General features: G+C 53.0%; 2 protein-coding genes across 3 annotated transcripts; one reads left to right on the top strand and one right to left on the bottom strand.

The window, feature by feature from the left end:
• The first annotated feature begins 3250 nt into the window (after positions 1-3250).
• GPAT2 (glycerol-3-phosphate acyltransferase 2, mitochondrial) lies at positions 3251-12509 on the top strand. Of its 2 annotated transcripts, none has more exons than XM_081265497.1 (21): positions 3251-3513; positions 3648-3761; positions 4638-4711; positions 5120-5224; positions 5437-5565; positions 6807-6906; positions 7280-7413; positions 7719-7818; positions 7918-8130; positions 8507-8629; positions 8777-8859; positions 9170-9288; positions 9894-9964; positions 10028-10286; positions 10369-10517; positions 10674-10751; positions 11040-11161; positions 11253-11373; positions 11454-11519; positions 11770-11825; positions 12194-12509. In XM_081265497.1, the coding sequence occupies exons 1-21, from the start codon at positions 3451-3453 to the stop codon at positions 12462-12464; spliced, it is 2550 nt and encodes an 849-aa protein (XP_081121623.1). In that variant the 5' UTR covers positions 3251-3450; the 3' UTR covers positions 12465-12509. The 2 variants fall into 2 exon arrangements, with proteins under 2 accessions (XP_081121623.1, XP_081121624.1); XM_081265498.1 differs by having other exon boundaries at positions 3398-3513; positions 11040-11171; positions 12194-12446.
• An 86-nt stretch (positions 12510-12595) lies between these two features.
• Positions 12596-20903, bottom strand: LOC308633049 (fumarylacetoacetate hydrolase domain-containing protein 2). The gene is made up of 8 exons (XM_081265499.1): positions 20688-20903; positions 17847-18094; positions 16693-16909; positions 14771-14830; positions 14351-14513; positions 13090-13198; positions 12909-12996; positions 12596-12779 (listed from the first exon to the last, which is right to left on the bottom strand). The coding sequence occupies exons 2-8, from the start codon at positions 18086-18088 to the stop codon at positions 12717-12719; spliced, it is 942 nt and encodes a 313-aa protein (XP_081121625.1). The 5' UTR covers positions 18089-18094; positions 20688-20903; the 3' UTR covers positions 12596-12716.
• Positions 20904-23966: the final 3063 nt, after the last annotated feature.

The raw sequence follows: 23966 nt of genomic DNA, 5'->3' as shown, positions 1-23966 counted from the left end.
TTGGCCTCTCTCTTGTTTCTTGGCGGGGAGGGGAGGGCAGGTACCGGGAGTTGAATCCAGGGTGCCTAACCAAGGAGCTACTTCGCAACTCTTTATTTTCTGTGGGATTTGCGATTCCACCTGGGCCTCCAGCACGCCAGGTACTTTCTGTGCTCTCCATGGAGCTCCATCCGCAGCCCTTTCCTTTTGTATTTGGAGACAGGATCTCTGTAAGTTGCCAGGGCTGGTCCTGAACTTGCAGTCCTGCCCAGCCTCCTGAGCCGGGGGGTCACAGTGTGCCCACCGTGCCCGGCGCTCTCCTATGTGTCCCCAGCTTCGGATTTCGCTAGAGCCTGAGCTCCAGCTTGGTGGGGGGTACAACCCGAGAACCTCTTTCCACTCTTGAGTCCTCGTCCTATCTTTGGGTGCCTCGGGTCTCGCATACATCTTGGGGGTCCGTAGGGGCTGGTGCGGCATGTCTGGGAGGGCAACCAGTGCCAGGCACCGCAGCCGCACAGACACTTGACTGCCGCCAGCGTCTGCAGGCCCCGCCCAGAGCGTCAGCACGTGGCCGCGCCCAGTGCAGCGCGTGGGGGGAGGGGATCCACGGGTGAGGCGGGGCTTCAGGCCCGGCGCGCGTCCCAATTGGCTCCCAGGACTGCCTATAAGACTGCACGTCGTCGCGTGGTCGCCTTCGGCTGCCTCGCCGCACTGCTGCTTTGGCGGGAGTTGGTGGAGGGTGTGAGGTGAGGGTAGGGGGGCTGTTTCCGGTCTGGGCCACTCAGATCTGGCTCTAGGCCGGGAATTGGGCCTGGCAGCAGCGGGGCGGAGGACGGAGTGGGGCGGAGGACTGAGTGGAGCGCAGGCCAGGTGGGGCCTGAGGCGCAGAGGAGCCCCTCAGGGTAATTGTGGCAGCGGGTGGCGCCAGAGGGCTGGTTTCTCCCTCCTCGGCCTGTGGCACCCCAGGACGACCGGGTGTCCTTGGGGCAGCTCAGGGAGCGTCGCCGTGGGTCTGCGAGACGCTCGGAGCCTTGCCTCGCGAAATCAGCTCTCTCGCGGTACTTGGAAGGGCGCGAACGTCCTGGACTCTGCTTTGGTCCCGGTCTGCGTTCTCAGATGTGCGCAGGATACATGTGGTGGCGGGCGAGTGGGCTTGGGCTGCTGAGCGGAAGAGACAGTGGCCTCTGGGCTGCCTCCAGCCGAGGCCCAGTGGGGTACATGCTCAGAGAGGTCTAATTGAACATTATTTTTACAGCAGCAGCGGCTGGAAACCCTGATTTTTATATAACAAGCTCTCTTGTTTCAAACGTTGGCCCTAATTCATAATGGTTTAGAGCATTATGTAGCTAGAGGAAATAGATATGAGAGAACTGCCTTTGCCCCTTGGGATGCAGCTTGCAACCTCTGCTGTGGGTGTCCTGGGGAGGGGGCATAGGGCAGGAGCTGCAGAAGGCTCCAATTTCTTTCTTTTCCTTTTTTTTTTTTTTTTTTTTTTTTTGTACTAGGGATTGAACCCACAGGCTTTTAACCACTGAATCATGTCCTCAGCTTTTTAAAATTTAAGTTTTGAGACAGGGTCTTGTTAAGTTGCTGAGGCTGGCTTTGAACTTGCGATCCTCCTGCCTCAGCCACCCCAGCCTCTGGAATTACAGGTGTTTTCCCCCATGCCAGACCCAATTTTTTTCCTTAATCTTATTTTGTGTCAGAGCCTAGCTAGATAGGCTCAGGCTGACCTCAAACTTTGGATCTTCTTGCTTCAGCATCTTGAGTATCAGGGATTATAGGGGCGGGCTCCTGTGCCCAACCCATAGTTCCCATTTTGAGACCTTGGGTCCTAGAAAGATATATCCCAGAATTGCCCTGGATTGTGTGAGCTGAATTGGCAGATGGAAGTTACCCCTTGCCCTTGTCTTTTACACGCCCTTTTAGGATTAGCACAGGTGTAGTGGTTAGATTTTGAGAATGGGAGTAGTTTGAGGCTGGGGGGATGTAGGTATCCTCCTTGCAAGGAGTCAGGACTTCCCAAAGTGCAGCTTTGGCTTGCAGTCTCACTGTGCCAGCTGTCTGTAAATGGGGCTGTGAGTACAGTTTTGAAATGGAGTGCATTTGAGATGGGTCCCCCAGAACCTGTGCACTGTGGGAAGCATGACCCTGTTGCTTGGCTTTGTTTCTCTAAGTTGTATAACTGGTCAGAGAAGGGGACAGCTTGAGAGGAATCCCTCGAGAGGAAGGCATGGTCATTGAGCTTCTCCTTCCTGCAGAGTGATGGTGGCCGCACCGATGACATAGTTTCAGCCCTTGCCTCAGAACACTTGGAGATGATGAGAAGTGAAACCTGAGCCTTGGAAGAGGGCTTGACATGGCTCTTTGACCAGCAAGCTTGGACTGGGCAACTCAAGGAGGAAAGGGAGATCTAGAGTATTTCTAAGGCATCATGAACTTAAGCCATGGGAAGAATTCTGTGGGTGGCAGGAAGGGGAGGGCACTCCCACACTGGCATGTTCATAGTATTTTAGGGTGAGGAGTATAGATAATTAGGGGCATAGTGAGAGATCAGGATAGAGGGATTTTTTTTTAAGTTGTAGATGGACACGATGCCTTTATTTTATTTGTTTTTATCTTTTTTATGTGGTGCCAGGGACTTAACACAGTGCTTGATGTATACCAGGCAAGCACTCTACCCCTGAGCCACAACCCTGGTCCCAAGGGTAGAGGGAATTTTAGGGTCCAGTTTTTGAGCCAGGAGTGGTTCGGTGCTATATTATGCAACGTAGACATTTGCTAGTATGAGGGGTCTGTTGTCTACCATTTGATGTCTTCTGTGCCATATGAGACAGGTTTGATTGTGGAAATATCTGTTTCCTACCCAGCTGGATGAGTTTTCCTTGTGAATGGGTCTGTGCACCATTTCTTTGTTCTAAAGTCCACTGCTGTCCGTCATCTAGTAGCCAGTCACGTTCCTGTAATGATTGAGTAGATAAAGAGCTGTCTTCTGGCAGAGAGGGGAAGAGCAGGAAAGCAGGACCTGGTGCCCTTGTGGTGATGATTATGTTCCTATTGGCAGTCCCATGCCCTGTCCTGCCAATCCAGTCCTGCACTTTCCCTCTGCACAGTAGCAGTCTCCATCTCCAGTACAGGCCTGGTCAGTTCTAGGTGATGGCAGGGTAGGTGTTGATGGTAAGACAATCAATGCCTCTCGTATTGATCTGAGAGGGACCTGATCTGGACACTGGGAGAGGTTTAAAAGACAGATGGGTCTTTGAACTGAGCGAACTCCTAGCTTCCAGTCTGGTTCCTCCTCACTGCTGCTCTCCTGGATGTTGTCTCTCTGTTCTGGGGTAGGACCTTGGAGTCACCCCAGGAGCTCCTGGGTTATGGCTCAGATTCCATATGGTTCTGTCTTCTCACCTTCCCATAGGTCAGGTTCCTGCGGGAAGAAAGGTGGCTGGTTCTCAGATCTTGTAGACCCTCATGTCCACCATGTTGAAATCCAGATCCCCAGTCCAGCAGAGGAGCAGCCATAATGGCCAGGAGGTAGTGTGGTCCCTCTCATTCTCATGATACCCTCTGCCCTCCTACTTCCCCTCCTGTGTCCCTAATTCCTAGTGCCTTCCTTCCCCTGCCAAGGATCTTAAGTCCTTTCACCTCTCCCTGTGGCCCTTTTCCAGACCAGCCTGTGGTCCTCAGGCTTTGGGATGAAGCTGGAGGCTGTCACCCCATTTCTAGGGAAGTATCGTCCTTTTGTGGGTCGCTGCTGCCAGACCTGCACCCCCAAGAGCTGGGTAAGTGTTGGTCAGGTTGGACCCCACTCTAGGAAGCTCAGGTTAGCTTGGTTCTGGGAGCTGTGGTCCTGGGAAGCTGCTTTCTTTATGCCTTTCCAAGCATGGCCCTTCTCTGCCCCACACCTCTGCTTTTGTCTTTCAGGGAATGGAGGCACTGGTATTGGGTGTGTTGTTGGGCTATGGTTGGTTCCCAGGCCAGAGGGGCCAAAGGGAATACAGGGTGTGCCTATATGGTTGGTTTCTAGCCACATCTGCATGAGTACTGTGGGGACACCGTTAACTCAGACTTCCCCAGGCTCAGGCACATGGTTGAAGCCCTCTTGTGCACCCATGCTATGTGCTGGTGCTGAGGGGCCTGCAATCCAACAAAGATCCAGGGTACATGTCCCTCTGATGTTGATGAGAGAACTTGTCCCAGACATTTTTGGGGGTGGGGGCACTGGGGATTGACCCCAGGGGCACTTGTCCACTGAGTCACATCCCCAGCCCTATTTGTATTTTATCTAGAGACAGGGTCTCACTGAGTTGCTTAGCGCCTTGCTGTTGCTGAGGCTGGCTCTGAACTCATGATCCTCCTGCCTCAGCCTCCCAAGCTGCAGGCATTACAGGTGTGCAGGAGCGTACCCGGCTCTCCCAGACTTTGATATGCTGCTCTCTAGGACAGCAATTCCATATAGGATACAGCGCTTCTGTTTTGAGCATAGAACCCTTCTTCCTGAGCCAGCATCTAGATCTGGGTCAAATGTCTTCTGGAAGATGCTGTGCTGTAATTCTTTCTCCTGGTAGAATTGAAGGGCCACTTAAAGGGGCTGGGCAGGAACTCCTTGGCCCATGAAAAGGCCCTCCAGTACATGCTGTCCCTGCCCCCTTGGGCAGGAGTCCCTCTTCCACAGAAGCATAATGGATTTGGGCTTCTGCAACGTGATCCTAGTGAAGGAGGAGAACACCAGGTCAGAGCTGGGGGTGGCCAGGGTTCTTTTGGTGGAGGGTTGCTGGGTCCTGCTTTGTTATAAAGTGCCATTTTGTTCCTGTGATGGAAAAAGAATGGTCCCTGTCCAGCGCCTCATACCCATAGTAGGGAGAGGCAGGTGAGCACTCTCGCAGCTCCTCTTGTGAGCATGTATGGATTGCCCACTGGGCATCAGGCTTTGAACTTGTGTCCCTCTTGGTGGGGAGAGGGCTGGGACTAAGGTACAGAGAGGTGGTCTGTTCTCCCTGCTTTGCGATAAGCCATGCTCAGTATCTTGGGAACAAGGGACTGGCTTGGTGTGATGGCTTCCTGAGGCATAGCCCCTTGTGGGCCCTGTGGGTGGCCCTCTCTGAATCACAGTCTCCCTTGCTCTGGGGTCTGTGCCCAGGTTTCGAGGCTGGCTGGTTCGCAGGCTCTGCTATTTCCTGTGGTCCCTAGAGCAGCACATCCCCCCCTGCCAGGATGCCTCACAGAAGATCATGGAAAGCAGTGGGTGAGGAGACAGGGTGGGCGTGGCCTGGCACTTCTGGATCCGTAAAGGGGAGGCTGAGAGGGCTGGTTGAGAGGACTGGCTGGGGCAAGGCTTCTAGAGTGCTGTCTTTGCCTGGGCCTCTTCTCAAGGAGGGAGAGTGAAGCCTGTAGCCAAGTCCTGGGGAGGCAGTCTGCTGCCTGCCTCACCCTAGCACCATTGCCCTGCACCCACAGGGTACAGAACCTCCTCTCAGGGAGGGCACCGGGAGGGGCCGGGGAAGGCCAGGCGCCAGACCTTATGGAGAAGGAGGTTCAGCGCATCCTGGGCCATATCCAGGCTCCACCCCGCCCCTTCCTACTCAGGTAACTCTGAACTGAAGGGCACTGGTCCCTGGGCTGGGGCTTCTGCCCTTCTGGACAGTGGGCAAGAGCTGGATGATATTTTTCTGAGTGGGCTGCAGCCTGCTGTCACCAGGTGCCTCCCTGCCCCACCCTCATGCAGTGCAGTTCTGTGTGCCTGTTAGATGCAGGACACTGGGACTAGAGGGGTGAATAGAGACACAACTGTAAGAAGGAAGGAGTGAGATGGAGGAACCAGTCCCCAGGTGTTTCCCCAGCACCATCCGACTGCTCAGGGGCAGAGGGAAGGTGGGCAGCAGGGCTGTGCCCAGAGACTCTTTCACAAAGTCATTATTATCATGATAGGGGTGGAATCTAAGCTGGGCCAAGAGGGAGGTGGCCAGAGTCAAGGTGGTCATGTCTAGGAACTGTCACAGTGCAGGGTTTGTCAAGGTCACTGGTGGTCTCTGTTTTCTGTTCTGGCTCAGTCACCACCACTCTGTTCACTGGAGGGGTGAACAGAGACACAGCTGTAAAAAGGAAGGGGTGAGACAGAGACTGCTCAGAGCAGGAGGAGCCTTGTATGGCAGGACAAAAAAGGGGAAAAGGAAGCTGACTATTAGGGTACAGAAGTGAAGTTGGGGGAGACAGTTTTGCTGAGGGAATAGCACTAGCAAGACCCTGACCAGGAAAGGGTTGTGTTGCTCAAGAAGCTGATGTGGTTAGAAGCCAGCAAATAAAGGGGAAGAGTAGCTAGAGATGACTTTGAAAGGCAGAAATAACCAGATCTCTAAGTGCAGCGAAACCAGTTCAAAGGTATTAAGCAAGGAGTGGCAGCGTGATGAGGTTGGTTTCAGGAGATCAAGGTGCTAATAATGGGACTCACTGATGGATTGGGTGGTGGGACTGTGGGCAGGGAAGGGGAAAAGGGAGAAATCTTAGGGGAGCCACCTGTACCCTAGAACCTGGTGGTACGTACAGAGTGGGATAGGCTTGGGGAGAAGGGAGTTGGCCCAGGAAGGATATTTTAGAATTAAAAAGTTCCAGCTCCTGACTGAGGATGCAGTTGCATAGATGGGTCTAGAGCTCAGAAGAAAGTCTGGGGCTAGGGACCCACGTGTGCAGAGCTTAACATACAATTGGTGTTTAAAGCCAGGGGATGAGTGAGTCCCTGAGGGAAAGGGCTTAGGGTTGTGTATGTCAGGCTTTGTCTTAAGTGCTGAGTAAGCAGAGGCCCGTTGGTGACCTTGACAAGCCCTTCCCAGGCTGTTCAGCTGGTTGCTGCTGCGGGTCCTGAACTGCCTCTTCCTGAACGTGCAGCTCCACAAGGGCCAGATGAAGATGGTCCATAAGGCCGCCCAGGCGGTAAGGCCCAGCCCACACTGGGGTGAGATGCAGGGGCAGGAGCGAGGCAGAGCCCTGAGAGGCAGAGCCCTGAAGTCCAGACCAGCCCCATCATGTGGTGGGAAAAATCCACTGCTCTCCAGCGACCTTCCCTTGTAGTCTCACGGTCCTGCTCCCAGGGGGCCGCTCCTAACGTCTTTTCATCATGGTCTTAACAACCATGACATCAGTGCATTCATTACCTTAAAAGTTTTGGAAATGTACTCGGGGAGGAGCTCTTCCGCTGATTCCTCTCCCACTGGGGATCCTTGAATTTGCAGGTGATGGGGTTTGGCTTCCTGTGAAGTCAGGGTGGGAGCGGGTGGGCATTTCCCTCTGGTTCTCCCTGGAGCAGGGGTCTCCGCTGGTCTTCCTCTCTACTCACAAGTCGATCCTGGATGGAATCTTGCTGCCTTTTGTGCTGCTCTCCCAGGGCCTGGGTGTGCTCCGTGTGGCTTGGGACTCCCGTGCCTGCTCTCCTGCTCTCAGGTAAGAGCCATGTGTCCCCAGTCACATATGGGAGAAGTTCCAGGCTGGGGAAGGGTATTTGTGAGGAGGCATATGCTGACAGCAGCTCCCCAAAGGCCCCCTTCCAGGACCCTTGTTCCCAGCCATATGGCAGTCCATCCTGTGGGTCACAGATGGAGGGTCAGCTATGGGCTTCAGGGCCATGGCTGCCTCAGTATGTTCAGACAGGGCATAGGCTGGCTCTGGGTGAGACAGGCTCTCACTAGCCTCCAGCTTAGTCCCATCTCTGGAGCCCCTTCTATCATCAACTCTTCTGTGCCCCACAGAGCCCTGCTGAGGAATCTTGGGGGGCTTTTCTTGCCCCCAGAGGCCAGCCTCTCTCTAGACAGTTCCAAAGGGGTCCTTGCAAGGGCTGTGATCCATGCGGTAAGTGCTCCCATTGGTCATATGTAAGCCAGGCCAAGGGAATAGGGCTTTGTTTCTGCTCTTGCCCTGACACCTGCCTCCCCCTCCCTCCTTTCCCAGGCCATGGAGCAACTGCTGGTCAGTGGGCAGCCCTTGCTCATCTTCCTGGAGGAGCCCCCTGGAGCTCCAGGGCCACGGCTGTCAGCCCTAGGCCAGGCCTGGCTAGGACTAGTGGTGCAGGCAGTCCACGTGGGTACTGTCCCAGATGCTATGCTAGTGCCAGTGGCCATTACCTACGACCTGGTTCCAGATATATCCTGTGACATGCATCAAGTGAGACCCTCCTGCCCTTTGGGATTCCAAGTGGACACCATCTTCAGACAGGCATAATGTTGTGTCCCATGGCTGAGTCCCCCTTAGGGCTGGGGTCCAAGTAGGGTGTGAGGTGTATCGTTCTGTAGCAGGTTTCATAGCTGTTATATCATTATCTCATTTCATTCTTGAAAAACCCTCTTAGGGTTGTTTCATGGATGAGAAAACGGGAGCGTGGAGAGGGCAAGGTCATGCCTGCATGAGGTTGGACTTGAGATAAAGTTACAGGCTGGGAGCAGAGGGCATCTCTGGAGAGCAGGATAGGGTAGGCAGCCCTGAGACCTGCCTGAGAGTAGTGTCCCCAGCAAGCCAGGTGCTCAGCCTTTCCTCCCCACAGGCCTCCAGTCCCCTGGGGCTGTGGAGGGGAGCTTTGGCTGTCCTGCAGAGACTGCGCAGCTCCTGGGGCTGCCTCCATAGGGTCTGTGTCCGGGTGCACCTTGCCCAGCCCTTCTCCCTGCAGGTATGTAGCTAACTGGGCAAGGATGAAAGTCTACTACGTCCTCTGGCACCCTGGCCCTCAAAGCCACTGAGGGAGAGCCTCTCCTGCCTCAGTGGTCTGTGCAGGTTTGTGGCTAGAGCAGGTCACCTGAGAGTCTTGTCCTGGCAGGAGTACACCATCAATGCCAGGAGCTGTTGGAGCGGCAGGCAGACCCTGGAGCACCTGCTGCAGCCCGTTGTGCTGGGCCAGTGGTAGGACAGGGGTGTGGGTGTTTCAGGGCCCCACAGGCAACCGTCCAGCTTTTGAAGTGGAACCCTCTCACCTCACTCACACAGGCATGTCAGCACCCCTGCCTCACATGCAGCATGGGGTCATGGATAATTCCAGATACTTGCCTATGGTCTGAGTGAGGAACATGGCCCACAGGCCTGGAAGGGGTGGGGGTTACAGGAGCCGTCGCCTGGGGTGCGCTGAGTAAACACCTTAGGTGAATGCTCTGGGCTTCCCAAACATGCCTGTTTTTAGATTTGGTCCCTTCATTCGGTTTGTGTGTCTGTCCAGCACTGTTGTCCCAGACACAGAGAAGGAACAGGAGTGGACCCCAACAACTGGGCCCCTCCTGGCCTTCAAGGAAGAGGACCAGCTCCTTGTTAGGCAACTGAGCCGGCACATCCTGCATGGTGAGGGGAACTGGGTGCCGGCCTTTGGGGAAGGTCCTACACAGTCCCTTCTCTCTGGGTTGACCAGTCATTAGGGACTCCTGTTTCAAATTCATGTCTGCATCTGACCCACCAACCCTTGGTGGCATACTTGGGACACGTGAAGAAGAATGGACCCTGCCCCTGCCCAAGGTGCAGGGTAGCTGGGCAGTAGCTGAGTGCACACAGGCTGCCACCTGCACTAAGCATGTGCAGCACAAAGGCACATGCCCAGCTGTGGCCACTACATCAAGTCCTACCAGCCTGCCTTGGACTCATAGTGTCCCCTTACCTTATAGCCTTTAGCTACAAATGGTAAGGACAGCTGAATGGAGTGGTGCATGTAAGGGGCTTACCAGTGCCTACAGAGTCACACACTTGCAGAGGTCCCTTGTTACCCCCACCCCCACCAGGCCTTACAGACCCAGGCAGGCCCCGAGCCCAAGGCCTGGCTTTGCATATGTGTGACCAGGGCCAGTTCTCCAGTCCTGTTCCCCTGCTGGGGTGGAGCTGTGTTGTGTGGCTGGGAAGACTTGCCAGGTGACAGGGAGATCAGGCCCCTGACCAGCACCTGCCTCTGTCCCCAGCCAGTGTGGCCAGCTCGGCAGTGATGAGCACAGCCATCATGGCGACGCTGCTGCTGTTCAAGCACCAGAAGGTAGGAGCTGGGTGGTGAGGCCTGGTGGCCAGCTCTCCTGCTCAGCTCTGTTGTGTTCCATAGGGTGTGGTCCTGTCACAACTCCTGGGGGAGTTCTCCTGGCTGACAGAGGAGACACTGCTGCGTGGCTTTGACGTGGGCTTCTCAGGGCAGCTGCGGTGCTTGGTGCAACACACGCTGAGCCTGCTTCGGGCAGACGTGATCCTGCTGCGCATCCACCGCGGGGATTTGGTGGTGGTGCCACGGCCTGGCCCAGGCCTCACACACCTGGCTCGCCTGAGTGCAGAGCTGCTGCCTGCCTTTCTGAGCGAGGCTGTGGGTGGTGAGTCCCAAGGGTGCGAGTGGGTAGGGTGTGAGTGCAGGGAGAGGGGACCTGCCCATTCACTCTCCCCTGCTTCCACCAGCCTGTGCTGTGCGTGGGCTGCTGGCAGGCAGAGTGCCACCTGAGGGGCCCTGGGAACTTCAGGGCATAGAGCTGCTAAGCCAGAGTGAACTCCACCGCCAGATCCTGCTGCTGCTGCACCTGTTGCCGCAGGACCTGTTGCTGCTGCAGGTCAGACCCGCCCACAGGGTCCTGGGCCCCTCCTGGTTTGTTGGAGGTGGCCCAGCCCTATCCTGCACCCTCCTGTGGTAGTAGTTGTGGCCTTGCCCTACCTCTGGCTAGGCCCCTGGCTTTCCTGGGTTCACACAGGTGTCCGTCTCTCCTCAGCCCTGCCAGTCTTCCTACTGTTACTGTCAGGAAGTGCTGGACCGGCTCATTCAGTGTGGGCTCCTGGTCGCTGAGGAGGTAGGTGTGGCAGCTGGAGGCAGAGTCCCTGTGTGGGGCCTAGCTTGCTCCTGCCTCTCCAAGTACCAGTTGCCCCAGACTCCTCTGTGCTGTGGGAGTGGGCTGCCCAATGGCCCAGCGCACAAGGGAGCCTGACTCCACTGCAGCTGCCCTGGGCCCACGAGTGTCATGACAGAACATGTGTGTACTGTTGGGGTCCCCTTCACACCTCCTGCCCTGGCCTGTGCGTGCTTTGGGGCTCCCTCCCTGGCCAGCCTGTCAGGGACTAATGGCTCTCATGGCTTCCAGACCCCAGGCTCTCGGCCAGCCTGTGACATGGGGCGTCAGCGTTTGAGTGCAAAGCTGCTGTGGAAACCGAGTGGGGACTTTACTGACAGTGACAGTGATGACTTTGAGGAGGCAGAGGGCCGGTACTTCAGGGTGTGTTGGGAGAAGTCACTCCAGGAGGGAGGCAGCAGGGGGCATGGGGAGCTCCCCTCACCCTGGGCTCTTCCCCTTCAGCTCAGCCAGCAGTCACGCTGCCCCGACTTCTTCCTTTTCCTCTGCCGCCTGCTCAGTCCACTGCTCAAGGCCTTTGCACAGGCTGCCGTCTTCCTCCACCAGGGACAACTGCCAGATACCGGTAAGGCTCCCCCTGTGCTTGCCATGCTCAGGGCAGGTTTCTGCCCATGCAGGACTTGGATCTAGGTCTTCCTTCTGCAGAGGCAGGCTATACAGAGCAGTTGTTCCAGTTCTTTCAGGTCACGGCCCAGGAAGAGGGAATCTTTGGTGAGTCCAAGCAGCCAGCGCAGGTTCCTCTAGTGGGGTGGATTAGCTGGTGGCTGCTGCCCCCTGCTGGCAGTGGCAGCCCAACTCCAAGAACTGACTACAGAGAGGGCCTTAGCTCCTGTTGTTTGGAGGGCCCCTCAGTCCAATCGAAGCCCTATCCCTGGGCTATTATTCCCTCTTTAAACTTAAACAAGAGGAGGAAAGCTGTGTCCTGTCGCTCCCCCTGAGCCTTCACTTCTCCTCTCTCTAGAGTATGTGGACCCAAACCTCGCCATCAGTGCTGTCTGGACCTTCAGAGACCTGGGGGTGAGAGGGCCAGTGTCACCATCCTCCTGCTTTCAACCTCTGATAGAACTGCTCAAGGAAACCAGCTGTGTCCCCCACCTGACAGGGCTGGCCCTGATGACACTGTAGACACTGGGATTTACCTAGGAATAGACATGATGAAGGATGAGGCAGTTTTCTTATCCAGCTTGGTATCCTAAACCACTGGCTTCCCCTACTCCCAGGTGGGGTGCTGAGGGCAATTGGAGAGACAGAGGCAGTGTTTACATCCAGACAGAGGCCTGAGGGGCCAGAGGTCTCACTGCAGATTTCTGAGGACCAGGTGTGGCTGTTGGCTCTGTGAGCACGGTCCTGTGTGGGAGTACTCATAGTCCCATCTCATGGCCTAGGTGCTGCAGCAGACGCCCAGCCCTGCAGGCCCCCAGCTTCACCTGTCCCCTACATTTGCCAGCCGGGACAATCAGGACAAATTGGAGCAATTCATCCGACAATTCATCTGCAGTTAGAGCCATGAGGCAGAGCCTGATCTCAAAGTGCCTCAACTCAGCTGTGTCCTCGAGACAGAAGACAGGAGGCTGTAGACCCCTGGCTGGACTAAGAAAAACTGACAGTGTCTTGGCTTCTCTATCATTTGGTGTAATAAACAAGGGGAATAGATGAGTCCTCATTCTCCAAATCCCAGAGTATCCTTTGGGTATTGTGTTTTTATGTCCTCCTTCCCCAGTTCTGTGAAAATTCCCATCTTGCCCTCATAAAAGCCCGAAAAGAAGACAAAACAACAGAAGCTAAGCTAAGCTTCAACTTGAATTTATTGTGGAGCTCCACCTTCCTTCCTCCTACCTAGAGGAGCAGCATTGGGCCAAGTGGCACAGCAGAGGCTCCACCTTAGCTGGAGCTCGAGGGAGGAAGCTGTCACACCACCTTGTTGATGATGCTGCCAAGTTCTTCAATCTCACACTGGACTTCGTCACCCTTCTGCAACAGCAGGCCACCAGGGTTTCAGCTCTGGCACACGCACCTACACAGCCTGCAGTCCTCAAGTCTGTGCCAACCCTGTGCAGCCTTCTCAGTCCTTGCCCCCTTTCTTCCTTTTAGCTAACTCACCTTGAGAAAGACAGGTGGCTTCCTGAACACACCAACACCTGGGGGGGTCCCGGTAAGGATGACATCCCCTGGGTAAAGAGTGACAAACCTAGGGCAAAAGCAAAAGGGCCTGGTGAGACGAGGAGCATTGGAGGGCTCGACTAAGCCTCCAAGTGTGTGGATAGGAGGCCCACCCACTTACTGGGAGACCCAGGCTATCAGCTCCTCTGTCTTGAACACCATCTGGCTAGTGTTGCTGCTCTGGACCACCTCCCCGTTCACGCGGCAGCAGATCTTTAAGTTGTGGGGATCTGAAATGAAAACACCGTGAGGTCACTTGCTCCCACATTCAAAAAGATGAAACTGTACAGAGGCTTCAACCTGCCAGGTGAAGGGCCCTGTGTGCCTAGCTTGTACTGTACCCTGAGACTTCCTGTGCAGAAATGGCTCCCTGCATCCCCATCACTCCAGGCACCAAGCAGGAGGCACTTGGGTGAGTGAAGGGGTGGGGGAGAAAAGCAGCTGGGTTTTTTTTTTTTTTTTTTTTTTGCCTTAAATGGACATCTGTCCACAGCAGAGGCTGACAACTGTAGCTATAAAAATGACTCAGCATCTACAGAACAGCAGGGTGATGGCTCAAGCAGGGACAGTAAAGCCCTGTGGTGCTGTCACCTGATGCTGGCTGGCAGCGGCCTACTCCACCTGATTAGCACACACCTGTATTTTTCTTGGTGGCTCTCTGTGCTGCATCCCCTCCGCCCTCCACAGGCAGAGCAGCTGGAACACAATTGAGCTTTACTGGGGATTCTGCACTAGTGCTGGCAGGCTCTGCTGCCCTGGGAGTGGCTCACGCACGTGGCTATGCCACCTGCTGGCGCTGCTCTGTGTACACAGTGGCTGGCTGAGGTCCAGTTGGTGCTCCTACCTCTCCTTCTCTATTGTGAAAGTGAACAGGATTTTTTGGTACCAGGACTGAACCCAAGGTTGCCTAACCACTGAGCCACATCCCCAGACCTTTTTTTGATTTTGAGACAGGGTCTCACAGAGTCCTTAGGACCTTGCTAAGTTGCTAAGTTTGGTCTTCCAATCCTTGTGCCTTGGCCTCCTGAGTCACTGGAATTACAGATGTGCACCATCATGCCCAGCTGAACAGCCTTTGCCATAGTGATTTTCCATGCGGAAGGGCCAGCTTTGCTTCTAGTCCAGACAGGGGCAGCTGGAGGAAGCCTGGCCCACTATTGCTGCAGGGCTATTCTTTGTGATTCACTTTATGAATGTAGTTTTGCAAGCACTACAGTGTGCTCCCTCTGGGGGCTCAGAAGTACGCCCATGGGGACCTCGGCTGAAACTGTGCACTTGCCCTCTGTAGCGGCCAGGGAAGTAGGCTCGCTTGTGGCTGCACCTGCACTCCTCCAAAGAGTGCTGCTTTCTCCTGATGCCAAGTACAAAGACCAGGGACCTACCTGCTATACTGTCCTTGGTAACCAAGGCAGGGCCCAAGGGGCAGAAGGTATCGAAGGTTTTTCCCAGCAGCCACTGCTTCCCATTGCGTCTCATTTGCCAGTCCCGAGCACTCACATCATGGGCCACAGTGAAGCCAGCCACGTGAGCCATGGCATCTGTGGCCTATGGAGGCAGGGGATTTGGCCAGATAGGAGGTTACATCATAGGTGACACCAACCCCCTAGAACAAAAAATCTCAAAACAGTCATCCCAAGTTAGGTGGTAGGTAAGGCAGTGTCAGCAAGCAAGTAGGTGCTGACCTTGTCCCACTACTGGGGACAGCAGGCACCTTTGTTTTGGGGAGTGTGGTCAGTATTAGCAGGGACAGAAGCTGGGGCCTCTGCTCCACTCGGGCCTGTGAGTCCCCTCTTCCACTTCACCTTGATATGTTTGCCTTTCTTTCCAATGACCACGGCCAGCTCCACCTCCCAGTCCACCTCCTGTAGAGTGGAAGAGAAGTAGCGAGGGGGATGGGAATCAGTACGATGGTTCTCTCTAGCTGCAGGGGCCCTGGGCCTCAGGCCCCAGGTCCCTAACAGTGGCCTTGGTTGCCAGTCCATATCTACAGTCCCCACAAACCAGAGCCAGGAAGTGCTGGGGAAGAACTGCCTTGTGGACCCACAGAGGCTCCGGCAGCGGAGGTAGCACTGAAGGCCATGGGCACAACTCCCCAGTGTAAAGGAAGAACAATGAGTGTCTGGAGGACTGAGCATAAAGTCACTCTTAATGCCTGTAGCAGAGGATACCAAGTAACAATAGCTGACAATATATGACCCTAGCTTGTTCTAAACGCTGTGATGTATTAACTCAATTTAATAAGAAAAAGGTCAGCATCTTGGGAAAAGTGCTTCAATAAGCACAAAAAGAAATACAGAGTTATAAAATAGGAACAAATGCTCCACATGGCCCAAATTAGCAAAATACAATTACAAAGTAGATAGGACTTAGCCTTCTGAATTGTCTGCTATTTCTCATGGTGATAACCAAAGCTAGTGTCAGTATGCACGACTCCCAGGTGCTGTTCTCTAACACTAGTCCCCACTAAAAAGGACCAGTCCCTTGAGAACGTGGTTAATTCCAGGTGCAGGAAGTACAGAGGGGCCTGGAATGACAGCCAGAAAGCAAGGAAAAATGAGGGGCCTGGGAACCAACACAGTGGCCCTCTCTGCCCAGAGGAGGTTGTAAAATGAACATCTGAGCCAGGGAGTACAACCAACTGGACAGAACTCAAGAACAGGAAGTCACGGTGATGTTAAAGGCATGGAGGCAACTTTGCCTCTGCAGAGAAGAACACCAGCGAGTGAAGGCAGAAGGTGTCCAAGAACCATGTGCTACAATGAAGCAGGTAAGGACCCCAGGACTCCAGGACAGTTGGGCGGCAGGTCCTCAGTCCCTTACCATTCGTCCCACACTGCCACCCACAGATCACTTAGGAACTACAACAAGGAAAACACATTTCACAGGGGAGAGAGCTAGTGAATGTCAAGGAAACCAAGAGGTCACACTGTAGGACCACCTCATGTGAGCCTCCTGACAGGAAGTACAGAATTCCTCTGTAGAATTTATAGAAAGTGCTTAATGAGGAAAACACAGAACTAGAATGTGGGATGTACCTTGACAAAACCTGACTGGATTCTTGGAAAAGTGTCAAGAGTTGGGCACAGTGGCATATACCTGTAATTCCAGCAACCAGGAGGCTGAGGCAGGAGAACTGCAAGTTCAAGCAAGGCAGCCTGGGTAACTTAACAAGACCCTCTCTCAAAATAAAAATGATGGGGGATGTGGCTCAGTGGTCAAGTGCCCCTGGGTTCAATTCCCAGTGTAAAACAACAACAAAAAATCTAAAAGTTGGAAACAAGTCCAATAGTAGGTGACCAGTGAAGAAATTATGGCCCTGGTACAATAGAAAACGATGTGGTAACCTAAAATATGCCAAGGAGAATATTTAATAGTATTTATGAAAAATGTCCTTGGTGGAGTCTTAAGTAGAACATGCATATATGTACAGTGTAAACACATTCAGGAGTAAAAGGACACTGGGGGGGTAATACAGCCAAACACTAATAGAAAAAGCCCTGGGCAGTGGGAATATGCTGACTTAATTTTTAATATTATCTATGTTTTAACAGTTTTCTAGTTTTAATTACTTTCACAATCAGGAAAAGATGTCATTTTTCCCCCTGAGGCCAGTATTATCTCCTGCAGATTCTGCCTAATGCATTATCAAGTAACAGAATTCTTGCAAGTTGAATGTACCCTTGTGACTGGCCCATTGACACAAAGGTGGTGGGGAGGCACAGACCTGGCTCTCTGGTGGGAGGACCACCGCATCGTAGGGCCCCACGATGGAGCTGGCAAACTTGCTGAAGATGATGGGTTCCTTGGGCACAGGCACGTTCTGTTCTTTGCAGTGGTCCACATAATTCATGCCCACACATACCACCTTGTCTGGCCGTGTGACTGGGGCTAGGAAGGTCACCTCTGACCGTGGGAGGATGGGCAACTGGGCTGTCAGGGCTCTGTAGAGACCAAGCAGCAAGAGGCTGGTTGGGAACAGGTTTGCAATCCTTGGCTGCCCCATGACGGGGGGCAACAGGGCAGATGGCTGCTTTTTAAAATATATTTCCTAGCTCTATCAACCATCAGAGTAGGTGTCCTTCGAGAATACTTCGAGCACTGTATTCATACAGTGTTTGTTTCCTTTCTCCCATTAGGAAACTCATGTCCATGCTGGAGAATCCAAAAGGCACAAATGGGAATACGTGGCAAGGTCTCTTTGACCCCTTCCAGTCACATGATGTCCCTCCCTGGAGACACCCTCTATGTCCTGAGCAGTTCTTAAGAACAACTCACTGATGACCTTTCCTCTCATCCTTCTTTACCCAAAATAGTGTACTGTATGCCCTCAAATACACACACACACACACACACACACACACACACACAGATATATATATTTAAAAAATTTTTTGAAGATCCCTCCATCACAACAAATAGTTTTATTTGTCCCCTCTGCCCCTGCATATCACTGCACTTCAGAGATGCACACAACTCCCTAGTGAGGGGCAAGACACTGTTTCCACCCTGTGGAGAAAGCGACAGTATGGGAAAATGTTATCATCAACACCACATGCTGCCAAGCATTTCTGGTTTTGCCAATTTAGTAGGTGAAAACATCTTCAAGTGGTTTTAATTTTCGGGTCACCAATCCTTGAACCAGATTTCACAGAGCTTCTGGCTTCAGAACGCCCCACTCCCCGACCCCAACTTGGGAAACAATAATCTCAAGAGAAAATCTTTTTGCAGTCCCCTTTCCTATAAGGAGCCAGGAGTCTAAAATGCTTCCCTTCCCTTGCTCCTGTAGGGAAAGGCCACCTGCTGGTGTTCCCCAGGTGGGGGAGTGTGGAGAGGGGGACTGGGGCAGTGGCTGTAGGGCGGTGCTGCTGGCTGACTCACCTTCTTGCCACTGACAAGGTGGCCTCTCCCTGCTCCAGGAACTGCAACATCGTCCTGGGGAGTGTGGGGTCAAATGCATTGAGGTCAATGACCCCCCGATCATTCCCAGCCTCCAGGCCCAGGTGAGGCCCCTCCAGGTGGGGTGCCTGGAACTGCACCAGTCTCATGTCTCTGGAGGGCTGAAAGGGCTGCTTCCGAGCCTGCAGCAGAGCTGTGAGTAACCTCCTAACAGTGACCAGCATCAGAGCCTACAGAAGGAAAAAAATCAAGAGACAGGATTTCAGAACCACCATCAGGATCCCCAGGCCCCATCTTTGTTGGCACACTCCGTGGGAAGTGCTGTTTATGTTATTTCACCTGCTATATTTCATGCAATGAAAACTTATTGGGGGGCTGGGGATGTGGCTCAAGCGGTAGCACGCTCTCCTGGCATGCGTGCAGCCCGGGTTCGATCCTCAGCACCACATACCAACAAAGATGTTGTGTCCGCCGAGAACTAAAAAATAAATATTAAAAATTCTCTCTCTCTCTCTCTCTCTCTCTCTCTCTCTCCTCTCTCACTATCTCTTTAAAAAAAAAAAAAAGAGATTGAGGCCCAGCATGGTGGAGCATGCTTGGGCCTGCTCTGGAGGCTAAGGCAAGAGGATCTCAAGTTCAAAGCCAATCTCAGCAACTTAGACCCTGTCTCAAAATAAAAAGCAATGGGGAGGTATATCAGTGGTAGAGCACCCCTAGATTTAAAAAAAAAAAAAAAAAAAAGAAAACTTATTGGGGAGTGACTCCTTCATGGCAGGCTCTAGGCTTTCCCAGAGATCCCAGTGTTCCTTCAACCACTATTTTTTGAAAGTTTACGATGCGCCTGGCAATGCTTTGGGCACTGAGGCAACAATGTAGGTCCCACAAACTCAGCCCTGCCATCCCGCTTACTGGGAGACAGGTGAAAACTGAAAAAAAAAAAAAACAAAAAAACAAAAACAAGAATCAGCTATTGGGCCCAGTACTATGAAGATGATCACAGCCTTGACCTTTGTCCAGCTGCTATAGGAAGTGCCTTGAACTGAGTGGGACTAGGAATCTTGACAGTGGCAGCCCCACTGCCAACACTGGCCTCATGCGATTCCTTAAATACTAATTTGATTCTGTTGCCCTTCAACTTGACATGCTTCTTAGTGCTCACATGTGCAAGCCCCTGACTTGCAGAGCAGCCCCCACCCTGCCTCTTCAGACAGCCATTATGTAGTTTCCACTGCTGGGGTTACTACAGTCAGTGGGGCATCTGACTTACAGCAGTGCTCTGTTGTCTCTGAAAGGCAGGGCTTTCCTGCTGAGTTCATGGAGCTGAGCTCTGTGCCTGCCATACAGAAGGCTCTCAGCGACTTCAAGGAACACATGACAGAAGCAAGGCCTTGACCTCACTTCTTGGGAGACATTGTTGACTGTCAACCTTGAAACAGATGACTGTGCCTTCCCTCAGATCATCTAGAAAATATCAACATGGTTCAGAAACCAGTTTGAATTCCATGCTCCACTTAAAGACAAATCCCATCCTCTAATTCTTTTTTTTCCCCAGTGGGAAATTGAACCCAGGGCTTCCCACGTGGTAGGCAAGTGGTCTACCCAGAGCTACATTCCTATCCCCTCCCATTCTCTTTATTTTGTTCTTAATCCAGGTAGGGTCTCTACCCTTACCACCATGTCCCTCTCCTGCATGGTGTCTTGCTTTTAAAAATAGTACTTGATGCTGAAAAATGTGCAGGTAGCTCTTTGAGCTCCAAACTCTTGGTCCTCACCCCCTGAAGTCAATCTATCCTGTCCAGTCAAAGACTCATTAGACTTAGGTTACCACTGTGCTGACCTCCAAGTTTAGCTAGAAAATCAGGGGCTTTGTGTCTCTTTCCCTGTTTTCTTACACAAGCACCAACCATGCCACTGTCAAAAGGCTGTCCCAGTCAAAACACATCCACTAAGAAAGTCAACACACTAAAATAATAGTAATGGCTTCCACTGAACACCAGATACTGTATCAAAAGTTCCACTTAAAATGTCTCATTTAATTCTCTTGACAACTGTATATGGTAGGCATTGTTAACCCCATTTTACAGACGGCAAAGTTAGGGCTTAGAGAAGTTAAAGAATATGTCCAACGTCCAAGTGTCACACAGTTAAGAGAAAGAGCCAGTACTTAATCCATGACATTGGAATCGAGTGTTGTGCAAGCAAGATAATCTATGGACAACCCTTCCACTCCTCCCAGGGCAATGCCTCCAATAGGAGATCCTCCAGAGGCCCTGTTATCAGCCCTATTTGCCATTGGTCATGACTACTGGTGCCCAGGGGCCTGCTGCCTCACAGATAGGACTAATCATCTGCTTTTCTAGATAACCCCAGGTTTCCAGACTTTGCTCTTCCCACATGAGAGCCACATGCTGGTTCGTTTCACCCCTCCAACAATCACCTGGGACATTGACGCCCGATTGAACAAAAGGGGGCATTGAGTCTTAATGAGGTAAAGTCACCTGCCAAGGTGACCCCGATGCTTCTGCAGTAACAGGCATGCCCCAGAGCCCGAGCTCAAGCCAAGTCTGCCAAAGAGTCCTTCAGCAAAGAGACTGCAACAGGAGTTGGAAACCGCTCAAGCTAGGCGGCCTGAGACGCGGGTTTGCAGGCGGACCGGCCCCACCGCCTGCTCTCCTGGAATTGAAGTCGCTCCCTCACTTTGCTGGATCCCCAGCTCTAGGCGCTCACCGGGGTCGGCCCCGCCGCCCGTGGGCTCGGAAGCGGTCAGGTCTAACCGGCCCTCCGCGGGAGACACCCTCCCGGTCTGCTGCAGACCGAACCTACCTGGCCGCGGCTGCCGGTCCGGCCCGGCGCCCTGCGCTGTGGGGTTAGAGCCCAACGGAGGTTCAAGGCAGAAGGAGCCAGCCAACTCGCCAGCCCCGCACTACACCTATAGCGGACCTCAGAAAGCAGGCGCGCTCCGCTGTCGTCACGGAGCGACGGGCAATAGAAGGCGCCCGTTTTTTTCCGGAAGCTGAATCGCGCAGGGCGAGCGCAGTGTCGAGCGCCGGTCTTCCCCGGAACGTACCTTCTGACCTCGGGGCATCGAGGCGCGTAGGCCGGACTTTTTAAGGGACGCGCACTCTCAGGGCGACCCAATGCTTTCCGGCCTGCTCTTTCCGGCCACCTCGGTGGCCTCCTCCAGGCTACCTCTGTGGCCGCCCGGCCGCCATCGTTCCGATAGATGGGCAAAGTGGTGGAGGAGACCTAGTCCTAGCGCGGCGAGGGACGGATATTTTTGTCTTCTGATTGACATACTAGAAAGGGAGGGATGGTTGTTATCTGTTTTACTTCTGCGTAACCTGAAGCCGGAAGTGTTTTGCCCGAGGCCCGAGTGGGAATGATGAGCGGAGCGGGGACTTCCAGACCCCCGAGGCCAGCCATTCCCACCCATGTGCCCTGTGCGGGGCTCAGGGCGAGGCAGTGGGAGACCGAGGCTTAGCCTTCAGCGCAGAGAACATTGCAGTGGAGAGGCGGTTTCATGAGACCGGGCGAGAGGCTCCAAAGTTAATCAAAGACCAAGTGGATCTCAAGGGCTGGACTTGTCCCGTGAAAAAGCCTGAATCTTATCTGAGTGCATAGGCCGCCATTGGAAGCTTCTAACCAGGGTGCAATGTCCAAACTTCCGGAAATCTGACCCAGGTCACTCTTCCCAGAGTGGTGTGGATGCGAGCCATTGGGATTTGGTTTTGAGTGTTCAGGGATGGTTAGGAGGAAGAACTCGCAGCCCTGGGTGACTTTCCTGTCCTTCCCAGCCTTTGACCATCCAGCCAGACCACTAGCAACTACACGCGAATTGAGGTTGAACCATATCTAGGGCCACCTCTCTGTAGACAGACAAATATAGTGCTCAAAGTTTATCTGGGAGGACTATTCACCACTGACCCTTGGAGTTGTCCTTGAGAGGGCCATCATACTGCCAATAGATAACTTTTTGGGTGTTATAAAGTATATTGTGCAGTCATGCTTGAGTTTTCGCTTCTTCAGTACTGACCCTAAAAACATACCTGGAAGCCACAGGTGTGGGTTGAGGGAGAGGAGTGAACACTACTGGCTTAGGTGTTAAAGGAATCTGAGACACCTGCTCTTGCAGCTTTACTGTACCTCCCACCCCTAACCAGAGCTCTTTTTCTTATCTCCCATTTCCACTTGATGATAAATTGCTGCTGCCCATGTCCATCATTATGACAAGGTGGGTCTGACAACATTCAGGTTATTCTGGGAAGCTCAATCAGATGATCATCAGATATTTTATGGTTTGATGTTCAGACTCTAGCAAAGCCAAATAGCAACCCAGCTATTTCTTTAAAGGAGAGTTGTTATCTGCAGGGGCAGGTATAGATTATCCCTAAAATCCCAGCAGTCTGGCCTCTGATGATCCTTCTATGGATGCTTTCTTGAGTTTCCATATTGCAGAGCTACTAGCTATTAGCTATTAATTGACATCATCTAATTGCAGCTTCATGAGTAGCCTTGAACAAGAGTCATCTAGGTGGACGTGGGTGACTTGCAATATGATGAGATAATATTGATCGATGATTGTTGTTCAGCATTGGCTGAATAGAACAATAGAACAACATCCTCAGTGGTTCCCCTGCATCCACGCTGGTCACCTCCAATCGTGTCCTTATTTCTGGGGGAGATTTCCAAAGCACTAATTTGACATAACACCCATGTTATGATTTGGGTATGGTTGGTCCCCTCTGAATCTTATATGGAAATTTGCCACAGAGTGAGGAGGTCATTAAGAGGGATCCTCATGGGATTGGCTTAAGTTACCATGAGAGTGGGATGTTATGAAGTGAGCCCAGGCCCTCTTGCTTGCCTGTCTTCTGCATGTGCCTGTTTACTCTTCTGAATTCTGCCATGTTAGGAAACAGCTTGACGCCCTTGTGAGGTAGGGCTGCCCAGTCTGGCACTTCCCAGCCGGGATTCCGTTGTAGCAACAGAAAGCAGACAATGACACCTCATCAGTAGCTTCCTGCTACTCAAACCCTTTGGGTCTTACTCCCACCTATGGCTCTGCTCTGCTGCCCTCTCCCATTCCTTTGGTGTTAGCCCTCAGTTAGCACCCAGCGCTCTGGTTTCAGCCCTCGAAGTGTAGCCCCAGGCCCCAGGCAGTGTTGCCTCCCCGCTATCATGCTTCACTTGGCTCCTTGTCATCCTCCAGGCTCTGCAAAAATGCTGCTGCCCTTGGGGAGCCCCGTGTCATGTACCCTGCTCTGAGGTCTCATCTTCATTGCCATGACATTGAGTATAAATTTACACTGTTTTGTATGATTTACTTTATCAATATCTTGTCTCTAAGAAACTCTAGGCTCCATAAGGGAAGGGTTTGCAGATATTCTGCTATTTTATCACCCCTTCCTGGTAATCTTTTTTTTTTAGAAAAAAAAATGAACAAATGAAGGAAGTAAGGGCCCGGGGCAGGGCCTGGGTGAGGGACCTGGAGCGAAGGTGCCTCCTGCCTGCCTGCGTGCCTTCCTCATGTTGCTTTTTCCAGTTACTCAGGAGCAAGGAGGTGAGTAAGGAATCAGGTGTGAGACCACATCTCTTCCTCGTGGGCCCCATTTGGTCTGCCCCGGAGAAACTTGTACTTGGGGGCTGGGAAAGTTTGTCAACAAAGTAAGGAATTGGAAAGTTTCGCAATCTTAGCTGGCTGTCAGGAACTGATGACCTGTTCTTTGGGGCCTTATTTTTAGTTTCTGGATGTTTTACTGTATTTGGTGATTTTTTAAAAAACTGGAAAACTGCTGCCTGGCTTCACTTGTGTGCTCTCGGGTGGGGACAGGTCCAGAAGGGGCGTGGAAAGGGAAGTGGCAGCAGGCTGGGCAGGGCTGGAGTGTGTGTGGGAGCCTGCTCAGGCCAGGGTGCCCCGCAGGGCAGAGAGCCCCCAGAGGAGATGTTTCAAAGAGACTTTGATCCTGGGCAGCCTGGAGCTGGCCCCACGACCTGGCACACCGGGGGCTAATAGGTAGGGACAATGAAAAACCGGGAAGGGAATGAGAAAGAAAGCCATGCATGGACAGCTTTCCTCTCCCAAGACAAATCCTTTCCAGATGC

This window comes from Spermophilus citellus (assembly GCF_964194105.1).
Source record: "Spermophilus citellus genome assembly, chromosome: 13".
Lineage (NCBI taxonomy): Eukaryota > Metazoa > Chordata > Mammalia > Rodentia > Sciuridae > Spermophilus > Spermophilus citellus.
Note: the sequence above shows the minus strand (reverse complement) of the source record. Positions and strands in the feature narration are given on the sequence as shown.

What these genes read in the sequence shown, in the direction of transcription:
- GPAT2 (XM_081265497.1), top strand. Translation starts at nt 3,451, where the DNA reads ATGTCCACCATGTTGAAATCCAGATCCCCAGTCCAGCAGAGGAGCAGC. An exon ending in GGGACAACTGCCAGATACCG is followed by an intron (nt 11,374 to 11,453) that starts GTAAGGCTCCCC and finishes TTCCTTCTGCAG; the next exon opens with AGGCAGGCTATACAGAGCAG. An exon ending in GGACCTTCAGAGACCTGGGG is followed by an intron (nt 11,826 to 12,193) that starts GTGAGAGGGCCA and finishes CTCATGGCCTAG; the next exon opens with GTGCTGCAGCAGACGCCCAG.
- LOC308633049 (XM_081265499.1), bottom strand. Translation starts at nt 18,088, where the DNA reads ATGCTGGTCACTGTTAGGAGGTTACTCACAGCTCTGCTGCAGGCTCGG. An exon ending in AGAAAGGCAAACATATCAAG is followed by an intron (nt 14,514 to 14,770) that starts GTGAAGTGGAAG and finishes CTGCCTCCATAG; the next exon opens with GCCACAGATGCCATGGCTCA. An exon ending in CTGATAGCCTGGGTCTCCCA is followed by an intron (nt 12,997 to 13,089) that starts GTAAGTGGGTGG and finishes CTTTTGCCCTAG; the next exon opens with GTTTGTCACTCTTTACCCAG.